Source organism: Typopeltis vanoorti, chromosome 5 (genome assembly GCF_054136105.1).
Source record: "Typopeltis vanoorti isolate ZY-2024b chromosome 5, IOZ_Tvanoo_1.0, whole genome shotgun sequence".
Lineage (NCBI taxonomy): Eukaryota > Metazoa > Arthropoda > Arachnida > Uropygi > Thelyphonidae > Typopeltis > Typopeltis vanoorti.
Genome location: NC_143553.1, coordinates 26,323,203 through 26,349,752, shown reverse-complemented (window position 1 = coordinate 26,349,752; position 26,550 = coordinate 26,323,203). Strand labels below are relative to the sequence as shown.

The following is a 26,550-nucleotide window of genomic DNA, read 5'->3' as shown; positions in this document are numbered from 1 at the left end:
TGTAAATGTTCTTGTGTTGATCATTAGCTTGGCGCAACCATCCTCATGTGAAAAATATTAGAATGGTACCAAGAAGAACTTATTTTACAGTATCGATTTGCTTAAAATAACATGTCACGCATCATCAATGCTTGACTATCACAGTTGAACAAGTGCACAGCCATCTCAGTCAAGGCTGATTGGGAGTGAAGGACATTTCTTTATTAAAAAAATAAATAAAAAAAAAAACCATTCTTAACACAAAAAAAGTTTCCATATCACCAAACCAACATTCCCAGCCTAAAGAGCAATATAAATGATGTACACCACTACCTATAGTTATTTAAACCAAGATTACCATTCTTATCAGAACCTAACGGCAGCTTCAACAACCACCTCAACTGTCCAAACTACACATTACACAATTTTTTCTGCCACAAGGGTGGCACTTGTGCATTCATCCAATGGACGATGTCAAAAATTGCAAAACCTCAAATCTCCCATGTTTTGATCTGCTTTGGCTCAAAATTTCTCTACCAAACCAACCTGCTCTCTCTCTCTATCGCTCTCGAAACTATTAATCACCTTTATCTCTTCAACTGTCTCTCTCTCTCTCTAAAGATTAACTTTATACAGTCAAAATCCCTAATAGTTAGGTCATTTTCTTCTTTTTGGGGACTTCAACTCAGATCAGCTTCCTTTCTCCAGTTTCACTGATCAAGCAGGCAGGGATGCCAAGGTCTCTTGATCTCTTTCTAACAAGCTCTCCTTCCAAGTATATATACTGTGGATATCAGTCTCCTCTTCGTAATTCAAATCACAACCTCACCACATTTTTTTTTTTTTTTTTTTTTTTTTTTTTTTTTTTTTTTGCCACAGAGGAACCTTCACCCACCAGTTCCCAGTCTCGAGTTCTTTGACACTACTGGGTGTCAAATGGAATGATCTTCATGACTTTTATTCCTCCTTCCCATGGTACGAATATTGCTTCATTTCTCCTTATACAAACACCTGCTCAGACCGAAGAACAGAAATCATTCTTACAGAAATGATGGCCTTCATCTCTCTCATATATTCACTTCATTACCTCTCACAGATTCAGTCCAGTTTCTGCCTTGTGTCTCTTCTACAGCTACAGCTTTTCATGGACAGTGCTTTGCTGAATTGGCTATTGTTATTCCTCTGCTTTCCTCCAAAATCATTAGAACAAGAGCTGCTGCTAACCAACACCCTTTTACAGTTGATCTTGAAACTCACCAAATCTACTTCTGTTCTTTGGAACAGGCCCCCCCCCCCCCATTCTGCCTTTTCCGAAGAGTACAACCTTCAGTTGTTCAAAAAGATATGAACAGATTCTTTTCCTTTTATCCTCTTGCCCACACATAGCGCTGATCTGTTGTAGGTCTTGTGACCTTTCGTTTGGGTCATATATTATATATATATATATATATATATATATAAAACAAAAGAAAGCAGAAAAGAAAACTTATGAGGCGATTATGATCTGAGTCACCAGGAGGAGAGCTGACATCTGGTATATTAATCAGGAGAACTGAATAAAAAGAAATCAAGGATGCATTAAGGCTTAAGTACTGGGAAAAACTCATGATTAAAGTTTAATGGAGTGAAACTGCACTAAGAAACAATTAAAAATAGTATTTAATGCTTCCAATATTTCATCTCAGTTACAGAGGCATTGTCAGGGCAGCACATAACTAACTGAAACATGTGGACAAAAGACTAGATTCCTAACTAAGTGGGCATCCCCACCTAGTTTTCATCTTTTCTAGTACTGTTTCACTCCATTAAACTTTTATCATGAGAAATCAAGGGTGTTGGGAAGAGTGGAGAAGATTATCAAGTGTTCTGGTAGGCAGATGGAAAATTTGTGAAAGGTTATTGCTGATGGGCCCATCGGATTTATTTAAAATCCAGTAGGTCACTGTTAAATTGTCAGCAACAAGAAGCAAAGAAATCTCTTGCCCTTCTGAACAAAGAAATAATAGATAACAAGAACGCTATAGAATCAGTATTAGAGACTGAAAATTTTAACACCGTTTTACGCATTTCATCGATGTCATACCGAAAGGTTTTTAATGCTTCCCGTGATAGATTGAAACACAAGTTTGATTCACTGGTGAGCCACCCCAAATCTAGCAATACTGTCATCGATACACAGAGTAGTGATTAATGTATCAGGCTGCCCACTGACAGACAGCAAACGTTTCGTTCTGTCAAAAGAGCATAATTTTGCTGTTGCTCCGAATAAAGTACCCATAATAGACTTTTTTCATAGTATAGACAGAGGTATTCGATCCTTACCCCAAAAAACAGCTAACAGAACAAGATTTGAGTGTGCAAAAATTCTTTTTAATGCCAAGCCTCTGCCACTGAACTTATCGTATGCTGGACAAAAAGCATTGAATTCGCTAAAAAATAACAAGAACCTAATTATTATGAAAGCTGACAAAGGGAAGGCTGTAGTCATCCAAGACAGAAGAGAATACGAGAGAAAAATATCACTGTTACTCCGCGACTATTCAGCTTATAGGCCCCTCACTTCAGATCTTACTAGTAGTCAAATAAAAAAGCTTAATGCCCTTATAGAAAAAATATCGATATGGAATGAAGATAAAAAGAAAACACTAAAGACCTCTTTCGGGCACCCACCGAGATTATATGGTCTTCCAAAAGTGCATAAGCCAGGAATTCCATTAAGACCGGTTGTAGACTGTATAGGTTGTCCCACTTACAAAATATCAAAATTTCTGTCAAATTTATTCACTTCTTCAACTAGAAGAACTGTTACATATATAAAAAATTCTGTGGACTTCAGAAATAAAATTTCCAATCTGCATCTAGAAGATTCGGAGATTATGATTAGTCTAGATGTTGTTTCGCTATTTACGAATGTTCTGTTGGCGGAAGCATAAAATTACTACACCAAGAATTTCCTCCAGACATTGTCAAATTATTTGAATTTGTAATAAAGTCCGGTTATTTTTCCTTTGAAAACCAGTTATACCAACAAATCGACAGGACAGCAATGGGTAATCCAATATCTCCTGCTATTGCCAACTACTTCATGGAGCATTTCGAACAGCGTATCTTTGACAACATTACACCCAGGCCTAACATTTGGTTCAGATATGTGAACGACATTTTTGCCTTATGGAAGGGCACCTCAGAAGAACTACAACTGTTTCTCTCAAAAATTGCTCTTCATCCAAGGATCCAGTTCACCCTAGAAGTAAATAAGCTGTTAGCATTTCTAGACCTTGATTCTTCGCCAACCAGATGGTTATCTACAATTCACAGTCTATAGGAAAGAGACTCATACAGGCCAGTACATCCACGCTGAATCACATCACCATCCCAGCCAAAAGGCAGGTACTATAAAAACACTACTTCATAGAGCCCACTCCTTTTGTTCTTCAGAAGAACTTTTACAAAAAGAATTACAGCATATTAATTCCTCCTTCATATCCAATGGCTATAAGAAGTCCTTCATAAAAAGAGCTTTAAGTAGTCGTGCTCCAGCATCCTCTTCAAGTACAGAAGAACCTACACGTATACCTATCCTCTATGTCCAAGGGGTTAGTGAACGCATAACTAAGGTGCTAAAACCACTAAATATCTGTGTGGCTTTTCGACCCGTCAGAAAAATCTCCACTTCCTAATGTCTCCTAAGGACAAGCTCCCACATCTCAGCTATCCAGGTGTCTACCAGATTCCCTGCTCGTGTGGATTATCATATTTTGGACAAACAGGAAGACCTGCTCAGGTCTGGTTAGAAGAACACCAGTCATACATCCAGTACCTTGAACCCTGAACAGTCTGGAATTGCAGAACATGCTATCACACCAGACATAGAGTTAAATGGAACAAGACAAAAGTCATTCACAAAAGCCAGTTCCTAATGGATGACTATACAAAGAAACGTGAAACTTTACTTCACTGCCCTAACCTAAACAGATCCGATGGTCTACATCTCCCCCTCCCCTTGTGGGAGATAGTACTTTATAAAGCAGCAAATACATATATATATATATATCTTCTTCTTCTGCAGCTTCTCCCACTTAAGTGGGGTCATTGTTTGTTATGAGTCTCCTCCACACCTTCCTGTCTTGGGCTGTCACCACATCCAAGTTCTTCATCTTCAAGTCCTCTTCTACCAGCTCCCTCCATCTCTTCTTTGGCCGCCCACGCTTCCGCCTTCCTTGCACATCCATCTGCATGACCCTTCTTCCCACATATTCATCCTCCCTCCTCATCACATGACCAAACCATCTCAACCTTGCCTCCTGTATTTTCGCTCCTAAGTTCGTAACTTTCACTGTTCCCCTGACATAGTCATTTCTCAGATGATCCTTTCTGGTCACACCGCACATCCACCTAAGCATTCTCATCTCTGCTACTTCCATCCTGCTGATGTTATTTTTCCTCAGGGCCACAGTTTCTATAGCATATGTCATAGCTGGCCTCACTACTGTCCTATAAATTTTGCCTTTCAGATTGATCGGCACCCTCTTATCACATAACACTCCAGCCATCTCCCTCCAGTTCCTCCAACCTGCTTGTATCCTGCATCCCACTTCCTTCTCACCTCCTCCATCTTCTTCCACTGTCGAACCTAAGTATCTAAAGTCTCTCACCTTCCTGATGACATTTCCTTCCAGCTCCAGGTCTGTCTCCTGGCCACCGCCCACTGCGCAACATGTAAATAATTAAATTTAGGAAATTTAACCTTAGCTACTCAGGTGGCGCTTTGCGAATGTAACAGTTATTGTTTAATTAGCCTTGTACCTGTACTGATGATGCCTGTGATACTCAGGTGCAAATTCTACGAATAAAGAATAATTGATGTGAGTTAATTCCATTATTGTAATAGTTAGTAATGGCTAACAGAAGGTGACATAGTTAGTGGGATAGAATGTGAAGGGTATAGTGTGTTCATGGAGGATAGAGAGAAAAGAAAGGGAGGAGGAGTGATATTGATGATAGCCAACCAAAGAGAGTAGAAGTTCAACTGTAGGCCAGTGGAAATCGCACATTTGAGGCTTATCTGGTGTGAGATTGAGGCCAGCAGAACACAATTCGATGCTGCTATAGACCAGGGGATGGAAAAGATGATGGAGGTAGTATGCATGGGCAAATAGACTCAATGAGTGGAGGACAGGTAATTATTATTGGGGATTTCAACTATGTGAACATAAATTGGAAGGAGGAGAGGATACATGGGATGAAAGAAAGTGATTTTATGCTGTTACTAAGGGATAATTTCCTGAGACAGCATGTGATGGAATATACTAGGGATTCGAGAGTACTTGATCTAATAATTGCATCTGAGAATTTATCTGTAACGAATATGACCACGTTGCCAACAATTTGTGAGAGTGATCATATGGTATGGACCTGGGAAGTGGCTAAATGTGTGGAATTTTCAGTTAAGATAGGGTATATGTGGAATTACAGGGCTGGTAAGTATGGCAAGCTTAGGAGATTGCTTGGATTGGTGCCATGGCATATAAAACTGCAAGGGCTGGATTTTGATAGTGCATGGGAAGTGGTAAAGGAGTGTTTTGAGGGAGGTAATGGCAGACTGCATATCTTGAGTCATGAGAGTAAATCAATTGGGAGTTAAATGGATGAATATCATCATTAAGCTGGAGCTGCAAAAAAAAACAAGAAAACAATTGTGGAGGAAATTTAAGGCGAAAGGTGACTTGCAGGCAAATGAACAGTATAAGGTACAGGCCAGAAGGATAACTAGCATGGTAAGAAAGGCAAAAGCAGAGCATGAAAGGAAGTTAGCAATACAGGCTAAAGATAATCCCAAACAGTTCTTTCGATATGCTGCAAGTAAAAGAAAATATGTATGTGGCAGAATGATTTTAATGAATGCTGATGGAATCAGTCAAAGTAGAATTGCTAAGTGAACATCTTGCAAGAGTATATCATCCAGGTGCTGATACTGCAGGAATGAGTGAGCCAAAGGGTTATATGGGAACCGAGGTAACCGAAATGGAGGTGCATTGCATTTAATGAGATATGAGATTTACAGACCCATAATGTGAATACATTATGGTTCTGTAAATCCCATATCCCATTCATGTTAAAAAACGTTTAATGAGTGGAGTATACCAGTTTGAGTTATACGTGAAGCGAGAATTGTGTTAGATGCAAGAAGCAAGGGTGTTAGAACTAGGTTTTTTTCTTGGAGAGTGGTGAATGAGTGGAATAGGTTGCCAGAGTCTGTTGTGGGTGCCATGACTGTGAATGAGTTCAAAGCAAAGTATGATTGATACTGCTCAAATGTTCTATAGTTCTTGATATGATGTTTAGGGCCTCCTTTGATGAGTAGCCTAATAATAATAATAATAATAACACCATCCATATCCCAAAAGAAAATGGCAAGAACCTTCCCTGCTATCTTTTGGGTTTGGAACTTCTTTGACCATATTGTTTAATCTAAGTCTCAGCTCTGGGTTAGTCCCGAGGGGGTAGAAAGAGGGGAAAATAGTCCTATTGCATAAAAGAGGCCCCAAGACTGATGTAATGAATTACCAACCAATCAGCATATCAGGAGTTGTCAAAGTATTGGAGAAGTTGGTCAAGAGCAAAATACAGGAATGGATAGAAGATGGAAATGGATATTGTATTGGGGGGGGGGGGGTGCAGCATGATTTTGTGAAGGGTAGGTCATGCCTCAGTAACTTGCTCATGTTTTATAATATAGTGGCAGCTGAGTTGGATAAAGGATAATGGGTTTACAGTGATACTGCTGGACTTTGCAAAGACCTTTGACAGTATCCACATGGAATTCTAATCAGTAAACTGCACATGGGGATGGATATAGAGTTAGTGAGAGGGATAGGAGAGTGGTTGATGGAGAAAGAGATCTGAGAGTTTATTCAGTAGTAGAGTCCACAAGAAGGCCTGTGACTAGTGTCGTGCTGCAGGGTTGTGTTCTAGGACTGCTACTGTTTAATTTATACATTAACGATGTAGGAAAGAATCTGACAGGAACTGTTCAGTTATTTGCTGATGATGCAGAGTTGGGTAGAGCAATAGTTAATATAGATGTCAACATTTTGTAGGATGATTTGGATAGATTGACATATTGAGCAAAGGAGAATGGATGTCAGTTTAATGTGGCAAAGTGTAAGGTTATGCATTTTGGGATGAAAAGATTACCAGCTGTATATCACATTGGTGGAACTGTACTTCAGGAAATTGATGAAGCCAGAGACTTGAGAGTGTTAGTGGAGTTTGGGGGGGGGGGCACATAGCAAAAGTGGCTAAAGCAGCTCATCACATTATTTGGTTATTGAAGAATACTTTGATGAGCAGAGACAAGCAGGTTATTGTTCCTCTTTATCGAGCCAATTTTTCAGAACATGTCTGGTGGTGGGAGAACTAAGGGTCATCCATGGAAACTGAGTAAGAGTGTAGTTTGCAAGGGTGTTAGAACTAGGTGTTTTGCTTGGAGAGTGGTGAATGAGTGGAATAGGTTGCCAGAGTCTGTTATGAGTGCCATGACTGTGAATGAGTTCAAAGCAAAGTATGATAGATACTGCTCAAATGTTCCATAGTTCTTGACATTATGTTTAGGGCCGCCTTTGAGGAGTAGCCCATAATAATAATAATGACACCATCCATATCCCAAAAGACAATGGCAAGAACCTTCCCTGCTATCTTTTGGATTTGGAACTTCTTTGGCAGCGGAACTTTGTGTCTCTACTCCATCGACTGTTATTTGGTCTCAGGGTCATAGTGATGAGGCCATGTTTCAATAACAGTCACAGTGCGAGCAAAAAAAATTGCTTGATTTTTTGAAATGACCCCAAATCTCTTGAGATGACAGCACATGTTCTCTCTTTTGGTTGGCATTCAAACATATGGGGACCCACTTTGCTGAGAACTTCTGCATGTCCAGATGTTGGTGGATAATGACCCCCAACTCATTCACTGGATATCCCTAGACCCTTTGCAATTTTTTGGCTGATATTTGTGTGTGTCATTGAGGATCATGGCATGCACTACATCGATGTTTTCAGGTGCGATTGCTGTGGAAGGTCTTCATGACTTGGGAGCATCTGTTGTCTACAGCAGTGCTTCCCAAACTTCTAGACGTCAGGGCCCCTTTTGAAAAAATTAAAATATTTCATGCCCCCCTCGAAAAAAAATCGTAATAGAGAGATATATTATTATAATATTTATTGTATTTATATTCAATACAAAACATACACAGCAAATATTGCAAAAATCAAATGCACATATTACATTTTTTGCCTCTTACCGTTTGGTTCTGAAGACGATGTGGGCTGTTCTGGTAAAATATGAAATAATGTCCTTTTTTTTTGAGTCTGTTTCTGCTTCTTCTGATTGTTCACAGGAATTTTTTTTATTTTTTATCAGCCACTTATCCATCTCAGGGTTAAATTTTTTAACGTAGAATAGATCATATAATATCACCACTTACCGATACTGGCACACCACAGACTGATAACATGAAATTAGTGAATATTACCTGAATAAGGGAATCCCCGGACCAGGAATATTTTTCTCTTTTGTGACTTTTCTCTCTTTAAGGTAAGTAAGCCTAACGCAAAACAGACAGCAAAGGCAGGTTATTAAAACGTTCATATGATTGGTGCGGTATTAACAAAAGATCGCGCAACCGAAAGATAAAAGCATAGCTGACAATTGAGTTGAAATGCTAACTCTCTTCAACCGAATTCCATATGTGAAACTGCCATAACATTCATTATATATATATATATTACTTAGTTTTAACACTTTTACGAATTTAACACGTTCAGTTGAATTTTATTGCTGCCTTGGGAATTCGAACTCACACACATATATTTAATAACAATAGTTTTTAGTTAGATACTATGTTTGCCCATGCAACATATGGTTTTGTTTCAGTCTATACAGCATAGTTTCTGTATGAGGGGACATGTGATTCATTAATTAGTGTGTTTTTATCCCAGTTGTCTCTAATTGCACTATTTGTTGAGAAATATATTACACAGACTCCTCATACCTTATTCACTGGCATAACAAAAGTACTTGTTTTTATTGACACTGCAGTATAGTGGCTGTTAGGGAGGGCGTGTTGTTTACCACTGCAAGCGAGTTACTATTTCCCCACATAACTTGCATGTTTAAGTTTTTTTTCATGTGTGAAGTATATGCGAAACTTTTATTAGTAACAGAAAATTAGCTCAGATGACAGTGATAATATAAAACGAGTTTTGATATGTGTATAAAGTCAGTATCAACAGTCTCTGATTACGAATGCGTGATGAAAGGGACAGGAAGATTTGGAGCTTCCCTGGAGAGCATTTGAAGTAAACACAATTAACCACTGCTTTGAAATGAAACATATGAATAAGCAATATTTACTAATATTCATTAAGTGCCGAAATACGCAGGAAGCAAAGTTTGTGAACCAACACCAATGTGTGAATTTTTCCATTAAAATATAAAAAATAACAAAAAAAGAAATAATAAAAGTTAAATACGTTTCTTTTAAAATAAAAAAAAATCTACTTATTCTTAAAACATTTTAAATTTGTTTTCATTATTTCAAGGGCCCCCCCTCAACAAAACCTATGGCCCCCAAGGGGGCCACGGCCCACAGGTTGGGAAGCGCTGGTCTACAGGATGCTCAGTTTTAAACTTAGCCACCCATCTGGCAACTGTTGGATATTCTGGGGGGCACAGTCCCCTCAAGTCTCACACAAAGTTTGGTTGGTGAATCTCAGTTGCATACTTTTCTTACAGCATGTAAAACTTGATGACTGCTCACACCTCTTCTGTGTCTTCGAATTTCTTCAAAACCTCTGACATGGCTTCTTATATATCCTAAAAGAAAAAGAATAAATTATTACAATTTGATGAAACATGGGGATTGAAGGGTTTGAAGATATGTTCTTTCTTATGATTATATCAGTTGCTTTAAAATCATTTTTGTTCTAGGTGTTTATCAGAACTTTCAGCCTCCCCCCCCCCCCACCCTCATATTTGTAAATTTTTTTCATTTTCACTTTTCCATCTGTGGACATTATTCCAAGTGGCGTTATACATTCCACCTAACTGCAGAAAATTATTTCCATTAAATTGACAATACTTAAAAATGTTTTCATTCTTCTTCTTCTTCATGTAGCCTCCTCAGTGAGAGGGTGCAGCACCATGTCCTTCCAGTTCTCTCTCTTGGTGGCTTTCCTTTTTGTTTCTGCATAGTCATGTGATCCTGTCTGTCTGTCTGTGAACTTATATCTTCAAGCCATATACTTCGTTTTTTGCCTCTTGATCCTTTTCCCATAATTTTTCCCTTCTAAAACTGTTAGTATCCTCTGTCCTGCTGAACCTCTCAGTACATCCCACCAATCTCATCTTTCTCTGGATCATTTCCTGTATAAAGATCTCTGTGTTTTCTCATTCTCTGTAGAACATCTGTATTTGTCACATGTTCTACATGAGATTTTCAGAGCTCTCCTTTTTCACCACATCTGTTGTCTTCCTCTCTTCTTGAATATCCGGGTCTCACTTCCATATGTGAAAACTTGCCACATTAATGTTCTTATTCTTTTCTTTGTCTCAATTTTCATATTGTTTATGAATATATCTTGCTCAGATCTGTTTTCTTTTGAGATTTTCATAAATTTGGTCTTTTTTGCATTTATATCTAATCCAAATTCTTTACCTTCTTCAATTAGTAGCTGCAGTAATTTGATTAATTTATTTCACTGTTCTGCTATTAGAATGGTATCATCAGCCATTGATACTAATCCCTATTTTTTGTTTTTCAATCTTTTTCATCATTGTCTCACTATAGATATTAAATAGATTTGGTGAAAGGATACAACCTTGTTTAACTCCTCTTTTTATTTTTACTACAGAAGCCTCCGAGTTAAACAGCTGCATTTTCTGTTTGGTGTAAATCATTTTTATAATCTTAAGTACATGATCTTCTATGTCTAATTTATCTAATATATTGAACATTTTATTATGTTTTACCCACTCAAAGGCCTTCTGAAAGTCTATGAAACATATGTAAATGTTCCTATTTCTTTCAAGTGATCTTTCTATTAGTATTTTTAGTTCCAGTATAGCATTAATGGGTCCTATTCCTCTTCTGAAGCCTTTCTGTTGTTCACTCAATTCACCGATTAAAGTCTTTCAATTTGTTTGTTAACAATGGTTAAAATAATTTTAGATGCATGGAATATTAGGCTCACAGTCTGTAATCCTCGCAATTTTGTGCATTATTTTTCTTTGGAATTGGTATGCAGATAAATGTAAAAACTTCAGGTAATTAATTCTGTTGTTTTATAGATGTCCTGGATGGATTCCACTAAATAGTTATTATTGCCAGTCAAAACTTTCGGCAGCTCAGCCAGGATATTATCACACCAAGGGGATTTATTATTAGGGGATAGAACATGTAATTTCTTAATTACATGTTCTATCTCCTTTCTTGTTGGTAGAGTGGTATCTGTTTTTACGTTTGACTTACGGTGTCATGAATCATCTATCACGTTACCATTATCATCATCATCATAGAGATCTGATAAGTACTCCACCCATCTTCCATTTATCTATTCCTTATCAATGATTATGTTTCCATCCTTGTCCTCTATGTTATTAGACTGTGTATGTTTTGCTTTTCCATTAAGTTCTTTCACTTTCTGGAATGCTTCTCTGCTTTTGTTCCTATTTTGTAATTCTTCTATCTCGGTGCTCTGCCTATTTACCAGTTTTCTTTCCATCTTCTGCATAACTGTTTGATTCTTTTGTAAAACTCGATGTAGCTTAGAAATACCAAAGTGCTTTTCATTGATTTTTACTAAGGTAAAGTTTTACTAATGAGAACTGTTACAAAAATAACCTTGTTTATCTCTATGCATTTTATGTTAAATATTAATGTAAATAACCCTATGGGAATTGATTGTATTTACCGTTTTAACTAAAGTTTCTAGAATGTCAAAAACAAAGGCAATGCCTTGCCATCGGAACTTTGTATGATAGCTACGTATAAGAGCACAAGAAAGTTGTTTACGATTAAGTGTGTGTGAGAAAGTTGTTTGTAAGCTCTGTGCATGAACACCTAAGCTTGTATCAAAGAGGTCCGCTAGTTTCAGAGAAGTTTCCGCTGCCCGACAAGACAAGAAAACAAAAGAATGCATGGAGGAGAACAAAGAGCGGGTCGAACTTAAAAGAAGATGAAAGAGTCGTGCCTAATTCTTTGGGGGTTACAACCCTTCGTGCGAGGTCTCAGAGAAGGCATAATAAAAGGGGACTGAGCCTGAACATTGAGAGGAGTTTCCAGATCCAGTTGCTGACACAGAAGAGTCCAGGTCCAGTTTCTGAGAGAGCAGAGGCGAAGCACTGTTACTGAAGAGAGCCATTGGCAGTCGGCGGAGAACCAGAAGCAGTCGGACCCAGAGGAAAAATTGGGAGAACAGCCGATGCGATGCCAAGTGCCGGTCGAATGTCCTAGTGCTGCGGGAAGTCAACCTCAACCGAAGCCAAAAGCCGGCAGAACAATCTTCAGGCCGGAATGCTGAAACTTCTTGCCTGAACTTTTGAGCACCGGGAAGATTACAGTCCGAGACCTGCTGATTTTTTGACCCCCCCCCAGAAAGACTCTGGATGGAAACCAACCTAAGGCCTGAGATGAGAGATAAACCATAGAGTCTTTGATGCAGGACTTTTTTGGAAGGTGTCGTGACAAAGAGCCTCTGTAAGTGCATTACATCCTTTAATGTACATTCTTCTTGTAATTTAGGAGATATGCCATAGATGGACTGATAAAAAATAGTTATAAGAGAGTCCCTGATTTGCTGTTAACTGGAATATAAATTGTAAGATAACTTGCCATAACTAGCTAATCTCTGAAGTCCTCTGAGTTGTTGTTAACTGGAATATAAATTGTGAGATAACTTGCCATAGCTAGCTAATCTTTTTATGAGTAATTTAGTCTCGGCATTTTAATTTTTTAAGCAGAGAAGTAACAGTAATTATATATATTGTTTAGTCATTTAATATTGAAAAGAGAAAGTTTTTTCTCTATACCAAAAGGATAGGTAAAGAGAGAGAAGAGTTAACTCCCTATCGCTTATTTAATGTACTTTATTTTAAATGTAAATAAATGTGTTTTAATTATGTCTGTAGAGTGCTGTCTGATTGTTTATTTTACAGTGCACTGTTCCTAAAAAAATTATCGGACTTGCGAGCGGGAAACCATGTGAGATAGCCGAAGCGTGTAGTTAACTGCAAATAAACCACGACTGTGTATGTAAAGTTTTACTGAAGGGATTTGTGTTAGAGAAAGAGAGAGAGAAATCAACCGGCCATATTACTGAGTTTTATACCAATTAAAAGATATTAGTGGTGCAGTCTCAATAAAATAAATTTTCTAGTATCCATAGGCATAAGACTCGTAGTGCAAAAGGTAGATAAACATAGTACGCAATAGTTTAAGCAAGAAAGGTTATGAGAGAGAAAGCGTACACTGCTAATTAGAATAATGATATTTCAAAGGCTCAGTAACGAAGCAGGCATATAAAAATAAGTAATAGCAACACACAGTTTACACTTTTATCCACTGTTTTATATCTTAATCTTTCTTCTTCATTTGCTCCTCTTTAAATGTTTTCATTAACTAAATTAAAATATGGGTATTTTTCAGAGAATTAAAATATCTAATGTACATGAAATTTATTTTCAGGCTTGATGAACCATTGAATGCACTTATTGAGCCAGATTTAATGGATGCTGCAGAAATAGCTGCACATAATCCTCCTCCTTCTCTTGTTCCACGTATTCATGCAGTGTTTTTTTATTCCTTAGAGCACAATAATCCATATCTACCCATAAGTCTGAAATCAGATAATCATGAAAAAGGTACGTATTTTGCTATAAACATTTCAATAATGTATTATATTTATATATTTTTTTAAATTTTATTTTTTAAGCAAATGATTTTTATGAGTATTTCATTTGATAATGCCAGTGCACCAGTTTAGAATGTAGACATTTTTATATTTCTATATAACATTAACAAGGAATTGAAAGCCGTTAAAAAAGTTGCCTCGGTTGCAAAATCTCAAGAAATCGCTGATTAATTTAGTTATTGAGGCTAAAGTTATTTGCAAGGACAGAAAAGCTGAAACTTCATTTTAAATTCAAGAAGTTAGAGATCCTGGAAAAGGAAGAATTCACATTGAAGGTTTCTGATAGTAGTAAGCATGCATATTTCCTAAAAAAAAAAGGAGGAAATTAGAAAACTAAAGTCTCTTTAAAATGGTAAATAAAGGTCATGAGAAGATTTAGCTAAGAATGTAGAGAATAAATAGAAGACTGGACATAGAAGATTGAAGCAGGTAATCATGCAGTCTTGACTTGGAGGGGGCTGCCAGGTATATTGCATTTTCAGTTAAGAAGTTAGGATATGTGGAACTACAAGACAGGTGATTATCAACAGCTTAGTTGATAGCTTAAAGCAATGTCATAGTATAAGAATCAGTGAGTGAAGGATGTTAGCTATGCATGGGAAATTCTCGAGAGGTATCTTTGACACTTCTTCCTGAAGGAAGTAGTGTCGAACTGGTAATGGCAAAATCAGAGCATGAGAGAAAATCAAATAAAAAAAAAAGTTCTTTTGCTATGTGATGTGGTGAGCAAAAGGAAGAATGACTATAGAATATCCTTGTTGAGTGCTGATGGTAGGGAGGTGATAGAACCAGACAAAATAGATGCATTACTGAGTGACCACTTTCAAGTTTGTCATTCAGGTGCAAATAGTGCAGTGGCTGATTTGACAGCAATTGATGTGGGAATATAGGTTGATGATTTGGAAGTACTTAAGATATTAATAAATTTAGTTTAATCCTTTATCCAAGTGTGTGCAAACAAAGTTTGCGCCTGAAAGTATCTTCAGGACTGGGGTAAAGTGGTACAACACCGGGCAACTCCTTGCAAAGGTGGAGCAAGCTACCAACACTCCTATCTCAGTATCTCCCATAATGCAAAACACATCTCCTTGCGGATATGTATAATGTTATGCATTAAGGGAAGGGCCACTACCCAGACTAGTTTGGACCTTTATTGAGATCACTTCAGTGGGAGCCAGGCCCAAGTGGAGATACCAGGCAGAAGCATTAGCAAGGTCATCTCCTCCTATAGGAGCTGCCAAACGGTGTGCCACCTTTTTATTAAAATACTCTGGATTTAGAGAAAGATGTTGAAAGTTTATTTTTCACTTGGTCAAACTATAATAAATTTAGTTTAATCCTTTATCCAAGTGTGTGCAAACAAAGTTTGTGCCTGAAAGTATCTTCAGGACTGGGGTAAAGTGGTACAACCACACTTTTTTTTGAATTATGGGAGATACTGAGATAGGAGTGTTGGTACCTTGCTCCACCTTTGCAAGAAGTTACCCAGTGTTGTACCACTTTACCCCAGTCCTGAAGATACTTTCAGCGCAAACTTTGTTTGCACACACTTGGATAAAGGATTAAACTAAATTTATTATAGTCTGACCAAGTGAAAAATAAACTTTGAACGTAAGATATTGCCAAATCTCAATGCAAATATGACCATGGGATTAAATGAGATATCAGCCTGCACATCACAGCATTGCCTCTGACTAGGCTGTATAACTAAAGAGTTCCATCCATCTCTTCATTGGACACCTTCAGATGCCACATGGTCAGTCTGTTTTTTGATGATGTGCCACACCACTCCTCACCAGATGGTTGTGTTTTATGCTTTTCTGGAGGCTTCAACTCTGAAGATCAGACACACTATTCACCTATCTCATTGATGGTCTACCCCTTCCTCTTTTTTCAGGAACTTTACCCTTCTATTAGTCTTTTGAGAAGTCCTCCTTCCATCCTTTCAATGTGTCCAAAGTATTTCAGCTTTCTTCTGTCATTATCTTAAATGTGTCTGGTAAAGTATCGAAGCAGTTGGGGGAGGGCAAAATAGTTCCATTGCAGAAAAGAGGCTCCAAGACAGCAAACCAGTAGTATCTTGAGAGTGGTGGTAATAAAGATATTCGATAAGTTTGTCAGATACAAAATTTAGGGATGAATGGTTAAGAATTGTGAAATATAGATAATGGTTTAGTAATTAACTCACTTTTTTATAATAAGAGTGACAGTTGAGTTGGATAAAATGATTGTCTATGTGATGATACTGCTTGAATTTGCAAAAACTTTTCACAGGATACTGCATGGAACAACTCTACACAGATTAGAGCAATTGGGAATGGATATGAAGCTAGTGATATAGATAATATGAGGGTGGATGATGTATAGGTACCAAAGATTAGTATATGATGGAGCAGAATCTACGAGTAGGAGAAAGCTCATTACTAGTGGTCCACCACACCACTTTATGCTCAGCAACCACCTCTGTTTAATTCATATATAAATGATACAGGAAAGGAAATGATTTGAATAGAAATATTATTTACTGAAGATGCAAAATTAGGTAGTGTAATAGGTAATCAAGGAAATGATTTAAATAGGCTGACAGTTTAATGTGGAAAAGCATATAGTTAGGTGTTTTGGAATAAAATGACTATAGACTTTTCACTATGTGTACAGAATGTGTCCAGAAAGATAAAGTTAAGGGAATGGGTAGAGAGTAAATTTTAGTTCATATGGCATATTGCAAAAAGTGATTAATGTAGTTCATAGGATTATATGGTTATTGAAGAATACCTCAACAAGCAGAGATAAGGAAGTTATTCTCCTTTATAAAGCTTTGGTATAGCCACATTTGTATTACAGTGCACAAGTCTGGTTACCTGAGTTTCTTGGAGATGAGAAAAGGATGGGGTTGATCCATTGACGAGTGACTAGAAAGGTGAGTAGTCTGTGGAAGGCTCCTAAGAAGATAGATTGAGGATTTGGGATTGCAGAAGTTGGTTGATAGACAGAAAGAAAGAAGATACGATAAAAACTGAGTTGTTAAAAGGGTTTTATAGGATTAATACAGAGAAAAGTTTTCAGCACTTGGCTAGAAAGGCAAAGGGGAGGTTATCCTTGGAAATTGAGTAAGACTGTGGTTGATTTTTCACATAGAGTGGTGAATAAGTTGAGTTGAATGGGTTGTCAGAGTCTGTTGTGAATGCTTTGTCAGTGAATGCATTCAAGAGGTACCTCCTGACTAGACCTCATGTGATGAATATTCAGACTTCATGGAGATTTCTGTGAAATAATGTGAAATTATACATGTGAAGGTTACAAAATGATCTAGGTTGATGAAAAACTTAAGAAATGGAAGGGTAACCCTACTACAAAATGAATCATAGATGACAAAGGTGAGATCAGAACTGAGATAAAAATATTCCCTATATCTGGAGTAATTATTTTAAAATATTTTTGATGATAATGATACTGAAAGAAACAGCAGTGGGAAATACCTAAGAGGAATGCAGTCAGCATTTTTCCCCCTTCAACTCCAGCTTGAGTAGGTAAACCTCTAGGACATTAACACTGTGGATGAGCTAGGGTTTTATTATTATTATTATTATTATTATTCCTTAATATATATTTTTGTTAATTGTTATATATTTATTTATTTTACACAATCTGGAAACCAGACATGAATCTTTTTCAAGCACTTTAAACTTCAGTAAGCAGGGCATTGGTCTCACACTATGATGCAAGGCATTTTTTTTATTTTTATTATTAGGTTTTTTTATTATTATTATTCCTTAATATATATTTTTGTTAATTGTTATATATTTATTTATTTTACACAATCTGGAAACCAGACATGAAACTTTTTCAAGCACTTTAAACTTTTATGTTCAGTATGATTGTCTTCTTTTGTAGTGGCATAAGTTATGAAATTAGGTATAAATTTAATTAGATATTACCAACTGTGGTTGCTTGATTATTAGGTTACTTTTTTCATATTGGTGTCCTGTTATAATCATGTAGTAAATATGTGGTATAAATATCTCTGTTTTCAGTACAAAACGAAGCACTTTTGCATTCTCAAGGAATACGTACAGAGTTGTTGGCAGTTTTGACACAAGCACTTTTTGGAGATGGATTAGCTGCAGAATATCTCTTATGCCACCTTATTTCATCTGTTTATTCAAGGAATGAGCTTGTAGCTCTTGGTAAATTCTCTCTCAACATCTCTAATATTCCTCACTTGAATGGATATATAGAAAACTTGTATCTTCTAATTGAGGAACTGACTACCATGGTAAGTCACTGATCTGAAAATTTCTAAAAATTAAGTTTGTGTCTTTCTTTCAACTTTTCATATTAAAAGAGAAAGCAAAATATTTATACTGCACAATTATGTAATATGTTTGTAACAGAATTTTTTCAAATTATTCTTGTATCAATAATTCCCCCACCCTGTACCAAGCCCATTGGAACACGTACAACTGCTTCCCAACATCCTTTTACAGTACACCTCGAAACCCACAGAACAAATTTCTTCTCCTCCTCATTCATCCCTGCTACTGCAGTACTGTGGAACAGTCTTCCTCCTGACATATTTCTCAAGGAATACAATATACAGGCATTCAAATCTGTTGGATCCTATTTCGTCTTAACCCATACCTTGGATCCGACATGTTTGTCACTACGATGTTCTTAAATAAAAAATAAGTTGCTAGTTGATTTCTAATCCAAATATAGAGAAAATTTATATTTATTGACTGCGCCACTCTATATCTAAATTAGTCCAAGAATTAGAGTAAAACCAACTCTCAACTATTTCCCTTTTATGTGTTATTATTATATATACTGGCTGAGTTTATTTAACTTATTTAATTCACCTGCTTTGGTTGGAATATTTTATGAATGGTGCAGTAAAAGAGATTCAGGCAAAATACAACTTCTGATCAACAAACAAACATTTAATAATAGATTTAGTTTAATCCTTTATCCCAGTGAGAGCAAACAAAGTTTGCGCCTAAAAATATCTTCAGGACTAAATATAGTGTTGTACTATCTTATCCAGTAAGTAGTGCAACACCAAGGTAACTCGTGGCAAAGGTGGAGCAAGCTACCAGGCACTTCTAACCCAGTATCTCCCATAATGCAAAACACATTTCCTATGTGGATATGTATACTGTTATGCATTAAAGGGATTGGCCATCTACCCAGACTAGTTTCGACCTTTATTGAGGTCTCTTCAGTGGGAGCCAGGCCCAGAGCTGGAGATACCAGGCAGAAGCAGTAGCAAGTCATCTGTGCCTATGGGAGTTGCCAAAAGGTTTATCACCTTTTTTAAAAATTACTCTGGATTTAGAGAAAGATGTTGAAAATTTATTTATCACTAGGTTAGACTATAATAGATTTAGTTTAATCCTTTATCCCAGTGAGAGCAAACAAAGTTTGCGCCTGAAAATATCTTCAGGACTAAATATAGTGTTGTACTATCTTATCCAGTAAGTAGTGCAACACCAAGGCAACTCGTGGCAAAGGTGGTTACCACAGTTGGTTAGAAGTGCCTGGTAGCTTGCTCCACCTTTGCCACGAGTTGCCTTGGTGTTGCACTACTTACTGGATAAGATAGTACAACACTATATTTAGTCCTGAAGATATTTTCAGGCGCAAACTTTGTTTGCTCTCACTGGGATAAAGGATTAAACTAAATCTATTATAGTCTAACCTAGTGATAAATAAATTTTCAACAAACAAACATTTAATTTAGGCTTACAATTTATATACATTAATTTAAATCACTGAATAAGGTATTTTAAACATTTGAGCTCATCTGGTAATAAAGTCATACAATTTCAGGCAATAGTTAATCTGTTGTCTAAAATACAGTCTTCACAAGGTTCATTTAACTATTTAATAAAGTTCAATGACATAAAGTTCCTTAGTGATTAATTACACTAATATCTCATAGTTACTTAAGTTTCAAATACAATAAAAATGCAGTAACACTTCTTCACAAGTATACACTCTTAATTCCACACTCCAGCTAATCTCCACAATAGTTACTGTTAATATAGGGATTTCTAGGAAGTAACACACACATATCTCCACATAGGAATATCAATAGTTGGATAATTCTTACCGGTAATCTTCTTTGTTCATCTACTTATATACAAACATTTCTTATAACTGTATACACATAAAAACAATTAACAGCACTCATTAAAACAAATCTTCTTAGTAATAACTGAATAAATTAACGATCGCAATTCACATAGTTAAACGTTCTTGCACAGATCAAAATGCTTGTACTACATTTGACATCACTTGACCAATTCAGTATTCTACTAATAACTCTTGAACTAAGGTAACACATAGTAATTCTTTGACTTGAAGTTTTTACACAGTTGCCTATACTTCCGGCATTTAATTAATCTTTTAGGCACTATATTTCTCAACACAGCTATTGTTTAAATTCAACTTTACTGCCTCTACTTATTCTCTTAGTTACTCTGTGCTATGCTTCAAGTTTCTGTGCGTACTTGAAAGGTCGGCCTGGAATTAAATCTCAACAAAATTATCGCTAGTCTTTGCTATCTTCCGTTGCTTTATTTGTTGTTCTGCAACTTACTAGCCAACCACTCCTAGACTAGTAGACTTTAATTAGCTACTTGAGTGACTAGCTATTATCGCACTCTGATCCCCCCGAATGCTCTATTTTTTCAGCGTTCTTTGCTTATATATCCCTTCTTCCCGCCGAAATTATTCTCGTGCTCTCTTCAAATAAAATTCTTCCAGCCCTTCAATTCTCTCTGTCATGCACTGTTCCAAACTCGCACTCGCTCTCTTACATACGTCTCCATGACAACCAAAACAAAATATAATAAAACTGAGGTATTGCACAACGCTATACCTCTATATACAAGAACAAATAAGGAATATTTACATTTCAATTAATACGCAGTTAAAATGTTGAATACAAATTCTTATAATATTAATATAGCATTAAATAAAATAAACTTAATAATATTTTAATACAGAGCCTTTTCACTATTAATACATATCCTTGATTAAATAAACTTAAAGGTAGTTATATAAATATTAATTTTTAAACAAGTGATTTACATTAAATAATAATTACAAGATTAGCCTATGTGATGGAAGATCATGTTGGATTCTGAAGCAAATAATAAATACTTAAATCTCTATATATTCAGAATCCAACAGGATTCTGAATATTCAGGAATCCTGCTACTGCAGTACTGTGGAACAGTCTTCCTCCTGACGTATTTCTCAAGGAATACAATATACAGGCATTCAAATCAAATGTAAACAAGTTTCTCCTTTCACAACCCATCACCCATATACGGTACTAACGTACTATAGGTTGACCAGCCAACCTTTTACCTATAATGAGACTAGCCCAGAGAGAGGGAGAGATGAGTGAGTCTTAATCCAAAAAAGTTCACGGACTCACTCTTATTACTAGAATCATTAGAGCTCACATTTGATTTGTTGTTATACTCAGTGTTGGTTTTGATTTCATCCAACCTTATATTTGCTAGTTGTTGGTTGACCCCACAATCAAACATAAAGAAAATTTTTATTATACTCTATGTTTGAAATCACATATTATTGTGAAGGAATTAAGAATCAAATAGCACAACAGCAACGTGAACTTACTACAGGCTGAAATTTTCTTACTGATTCGTATTTTAATGAGCGGTGCAATGAAACTGAAATTAGGCAAGCACAAGAATCAAGTTAAACAAGATATTTAATTCTCTCACAAAATTATTCTTACATAAGAAACAAGAACTCTAATAAAGATCAATAGAATTAGAAAATATAAGATGAATAAGGCTTTTATATAAGATAAATAAGAATTTATATAAGATAAATAAGGCTTTCACAATTCTCATCCGTTAGGATTTCAACTTAGTTTCACCTTAAACAACAACAATATTCAGCAAAACACTTAAAAATTAATTCTTTTTAGTTTCATAGAATAATCACAAACTTCAATAAATTTTATCAAACACTTAGCTGGCATCATCAATATCTATCAGAGGATTAAAATAGTTCTTAAAAGGCTCAGTCTTGAATTTACATATACATTGTGAGATAACACATTCAATCATGAACTAATTCTTCAATGAATTAGTTCATGATTGAAAGTTTCTCACATTAGTTTCACAAGGAAATGTTTTATAATATCACTCATTCAAACTTGACTAGCTGGCTCCAGCAATACGAAATTTGACCAAGTTCTCCGGACACAAGTAACACTATCACACGTTAGTTATAGAATAGATATTCTTCCTGGTATGATCATCATAGCTTGCACATTATGGAAAACTTTTACAACACTTCTAGGCACATGATAATCTTCCACTATAGGCAACACAAAACTTATAGTATCCCTGAGTTCAATAACTTATTTGTTAAGACAGGAAAATGTATTTTCTTGCTTGTAACTTATATATTGTAAGATAATAACTTATCTTACGATATATCTCGATCATATTATTATCCTTTCACTCGGTAAATTTCTTTATAAGGTGACAGGAAACTATAAATAAATATGAGTTCGAAATAAGATTTATTAAAATAGGAACAAGTTTCCAAATCTTTGTTACATTGTACAATCCCAGGTTAGATCACATCGCCCTTCCTACATTCCCTCCATTTTCCTTCTGGTTCCTTCTTCCTCTATCCCATAAACCCTCTCTCTCTTTTTCCTGCCCAAACTTGTTTTTTTTCCTGCTCTTTCAGTTTACAACAAAATTCCCACATGATCGTTGTAGTTTCCAACGCTAAGGCACGCGCTATCTCAAAATAACTTAGTTTTCTTACAGCAGTCAATCAAATCACATTAGCTGAGTCCCTTAGAAATACTTTCACTTTCAGTAACAACAAATAAAATGCATATATTACAGTTCGCTTAGGATACATTTACAAGTTAATATGAATAATTTATATAAGATAAATAACTAAAAAAAAATTACAATTATTATTTCAATGAACAAATAACAGTAAGTGTTTAAATTACAATTTACTTAGGAGCAAACTTAGCTCAGGAAATGCAGTTCATGTTAAATCATGAATGAAGTATTAATAATCATAAAATTCTTCATTCGCAATTTAACATCAGGTTCTAAGCTGGATATTATTGATTCAATACTTTTATTCAACAGCAGCTTGCCAAATTTAATCCAATTAATGAAAGAACTAAAGTAATTTGAAAATAGTACGAACATAGCAAAATGCTTCATTTTTATTCTTTTCTGTCTTTTCCTCCTCCAATGAGACCTACAAGTTGCATTATTTATCTAATTTTGACCACATTTTGGATATAGTTTTGCTTTAAATTGTTCAAGAAACCACGAGAGTCCTTTCCTTTAGTGTTACATGGTGATCAGCATTCATCACCATGTAACACTAAAGTTCACAAACAAATTATGGAGACTACAACCGTGTTAGAAATAATTACTTTAATTTCCCGATGTTTCGACCTTCATATGAAGGTCATCGTTACATTTCAGACAGTATGCCAAAGAAACAATGACTTGATCAACCGTTATTCTACTCTCCTTACCTGTAGTGAAAAAAAACTACATCAAAACTATATTCTATTTATAACATCATCAGAGAACAAATTCATATAGATAGTTTCATTACAGCAAAAGTGGTGTCCTAATTTAAAATGAGAATTATTATATGAGTGTTAAGTTCCTGGATTACTTACGGTCCTATTTATAATTAACTCTTGGATGAAAAGGTCATATGGATAGAATATGTGCCTTCCATATTCTTGGGTTTTTAGACCATCATTATTGTTAAGATTAGGGTGGTTAATAAGAATTTCACAGGCCTCCTTAAATTTACGTTCATACCATGTTTTCGTGTGATGTAAACAACAGGTACCTTTCCAGTCAGTTCTATGTAGAGTATTCAAGTCATGATTAGAAAGGCCAGATTTACCACAGTTATTAAATTTAATTTGTAGTTTATGTTCCTTTTTTTCTCACAGGAATTGTGCATCCTGTTTCACCTATATAGGGCAAATTACTGGTGCAATGAATATGCAGAGGAAGTGTATCCTTGAATGAGTTGAATAAGTTCTTTAATTTTTCAGGAGGTTTAAAGGTGGCATTAAAGTTATATTTCTGTAGTATTCTGCTTATTTTATCTGATATCCCTTTAATGTATGGAATGGTTACAGTTTTATTGTAATCTATTTATTTTTGTTTTTAAGTGAGGTCTTGTGAATGAAGAGTTTTATTGATAGTATTTTGGCTGTAGCCATTTTTCAGGAAGGTATTGCTTATAACTTTTAATTCATCTTTAAGTGCTTGTTCACTGGAGCAAATCTTCAAAGCCCTATTTTTTAGTGTGTTAAACCTAGTTTTTGGGTGGTCGTAGGAGTTTATGTGTATATTGGTCAATATATGTAAGGCAAGTTGGATAGGTGCAGTAAACAGTGAAGGAAAGACTGCCAGAAGGAAGATGTGTGACTAGATACACTTGTCTGACTTTCAATCTCAGTTGTGAATTGTATGCATTTGTGTTGTTTGTTTGGTGGCTGAGGAAAGTGTCTAATGTCTGGTAGCTGTGGGACCAGATAGCGAAAACATCATCAATGTATCTATAGGTTTTAAAGTAAAGGAATCTAGAGCACGTTGCTCAAAAGCTTCCATATAAAAGTTAGCAATTGGGGTGGTGGTGGTGGGGGTAATGGTGAGCCCATGGCTGTGCCTTCTTTTTGTCGGTAGAAAGTGTTTATGTCACACAAAATAGCCAGAACATAGTACATGTGCAAAGAGTGCTGTGATATCAGGTGGGAATTTGTCCTGTAAAAGAAGAATTGTGTCATTGATTGAAATATTTGTAAAAATGGCAGAACCATCAAAACTGTCTAATAAATCACTTTTTTTCCAGTGTGACATCTTTAATTTTGTTTACAAAGTGTGTGTTTTTAATATTGGAAGGGGTAATGACCTACCAACTCCTTGAGTGTTGATGGTTTCTTAGCTAGTTGATAATTGGGGCTGTCAATGCCTTCAACTGTCGGTCTGAGCGGTATGTTCTGCTTGTGAATCTTGGGTAAACTGTAAATTCTCAGAGAGTGAGCATAGTGCAGAGTTTAGTTTTTTAGCCATATCCTTGGGCCAAGAAGTGACTGATTTAAGTAATTTTTCTTTTTTTTAATCCGATTAGTTGGGTTATAGCTAACAAGTTGATAGGTGCTGTTGTCTGAGACTAATTGATTCATTTTTTCCACATACGTTGTTCAATTTAAAATAATAGTGGCACTGCCTTTATCAGCTCTAGTGATCACAATGTCCTGATTTGATTTTAACGGTTTCATAGCTTGCCAATTCAGATTTGGTTGGGTTGCTAGTTATTGTTTTCGTATTATGTAAAATGTTAGAGGTTTCCAATCATATTTTATCAGCTATGGTGGTTGCAAGAAATCTTAAGGTTCTTTCAGTATGATATATAAAATCTAGTTTGTTAATAGTCTTGGGTGCCAGAGCAAAGTTTAAATCTTTACTAAGTAGCGAGAGTTCACCATTGTTCGGGGCTTGGTTAGAAAGGTTGATTACATGGTTCATTGAAGGCAGTTGGTGGCTCCTTAATTCTGGTTGGTTGTTGCTATCCCCTCTCTTTCTTGTTAGTAGTTGGCTGTTATTGTTATCACTGGCTTGTAGTTGGCTGCTTTCATTCAATGCGAAGAACATCAAATTTGTCCATTGACTAGATTAAGTCTATGAAATTTGGATATAAGTTTTACTTACTTTCATTTCAAGTTTTTACTTACATTTCAAGGATATGTTTAGCAGAGTTGTCAGTAATCCTCTCAAGGATATCCCAAATATCTGGATTTAAACAACTTGAAAGTTCCGATTTTAAATTTCAAACCTGATTTTGAGCCAGTGCTAAGTTTTTGCGAGTAGTTTGAACCTACTCTCTGAGCATCGCTTTCTCCATATGGTTATATATTCTTAGTGCCTTTGCTGAGGTGAATTTTCTTTTCAGCTTTTGCAGTTGGGAATATGATTACTATCTCTACAATGTTTAATCCTTTCCTTTAGTGTCACATGGTGATCAGCATTCATTTCAGACAAATTATGGACTCTACAGCCATGTTAGAAATGTAATATCCAACCACATTTGAAATTTAATATAGCTTGTCTCTGTATATATATTTGTATACTCCAGATGATGACCTTAATATAAAGGTTGAAACATTGGAAATTAAAGTAATTATTTCTAACACAGTTGTAGTCTCCATAATTTGTCTGAAATGGACTGTGAGAGGTTTAACCCATTTGGACTAAAATGAAGGGAGGTATGGTTGTTTCATTTGCAGTAGACATCATGAAAAGTTATATTCTAATAGTTTTAACAAAATTTGAAATATTATTTTACTGATTAAGTTCCCAATAATTTCATTCCAGCTCTACCATGAAGATCATGAGAGCCACAATCACATCTGCAGATAGTAGAGTTCAGATAATTTCAAGTCAGATTTAGAATTTTAACTGTTTCCTTTCAGGCTGCTAAAATAAAGGGTATGTGTTGGGGATACTTCTTACACTGACACTAAGCTGCATAATTTTCAATT

General features: G+C 35.8%; 1 protein-coding gene across 4 annotated transcripts in view; it reads left to right on the top strand.

The window, feature by feature from the left end:
• LOC150106270 (mini-chromosome maintenance complex-binding protein) overlaps window positions 1-26,550 on the top strand; it is a 219,422-nt gene that overhangs the window by 127,596 nt on the left and 65,276 nt on the right. For all 4 annotated transcript variants that reach the window (XM_090392291.1, XM_090392292.1, XM_090392293.1 and 1 more), the window contains exons 8-9: window positions 13,724-13,899; window positions 17,984-18,225. In XM_090392291.1, the coding sequence (XP_090248417.1) occupies window positions 13,724-13,899; window positions 17,984-18,225 (418 nt within the window). The remainder of the gene's footprint in view (window positions 1-13,723; window positions 13,900-17,983; window positions 18,226-26,550) is intronic.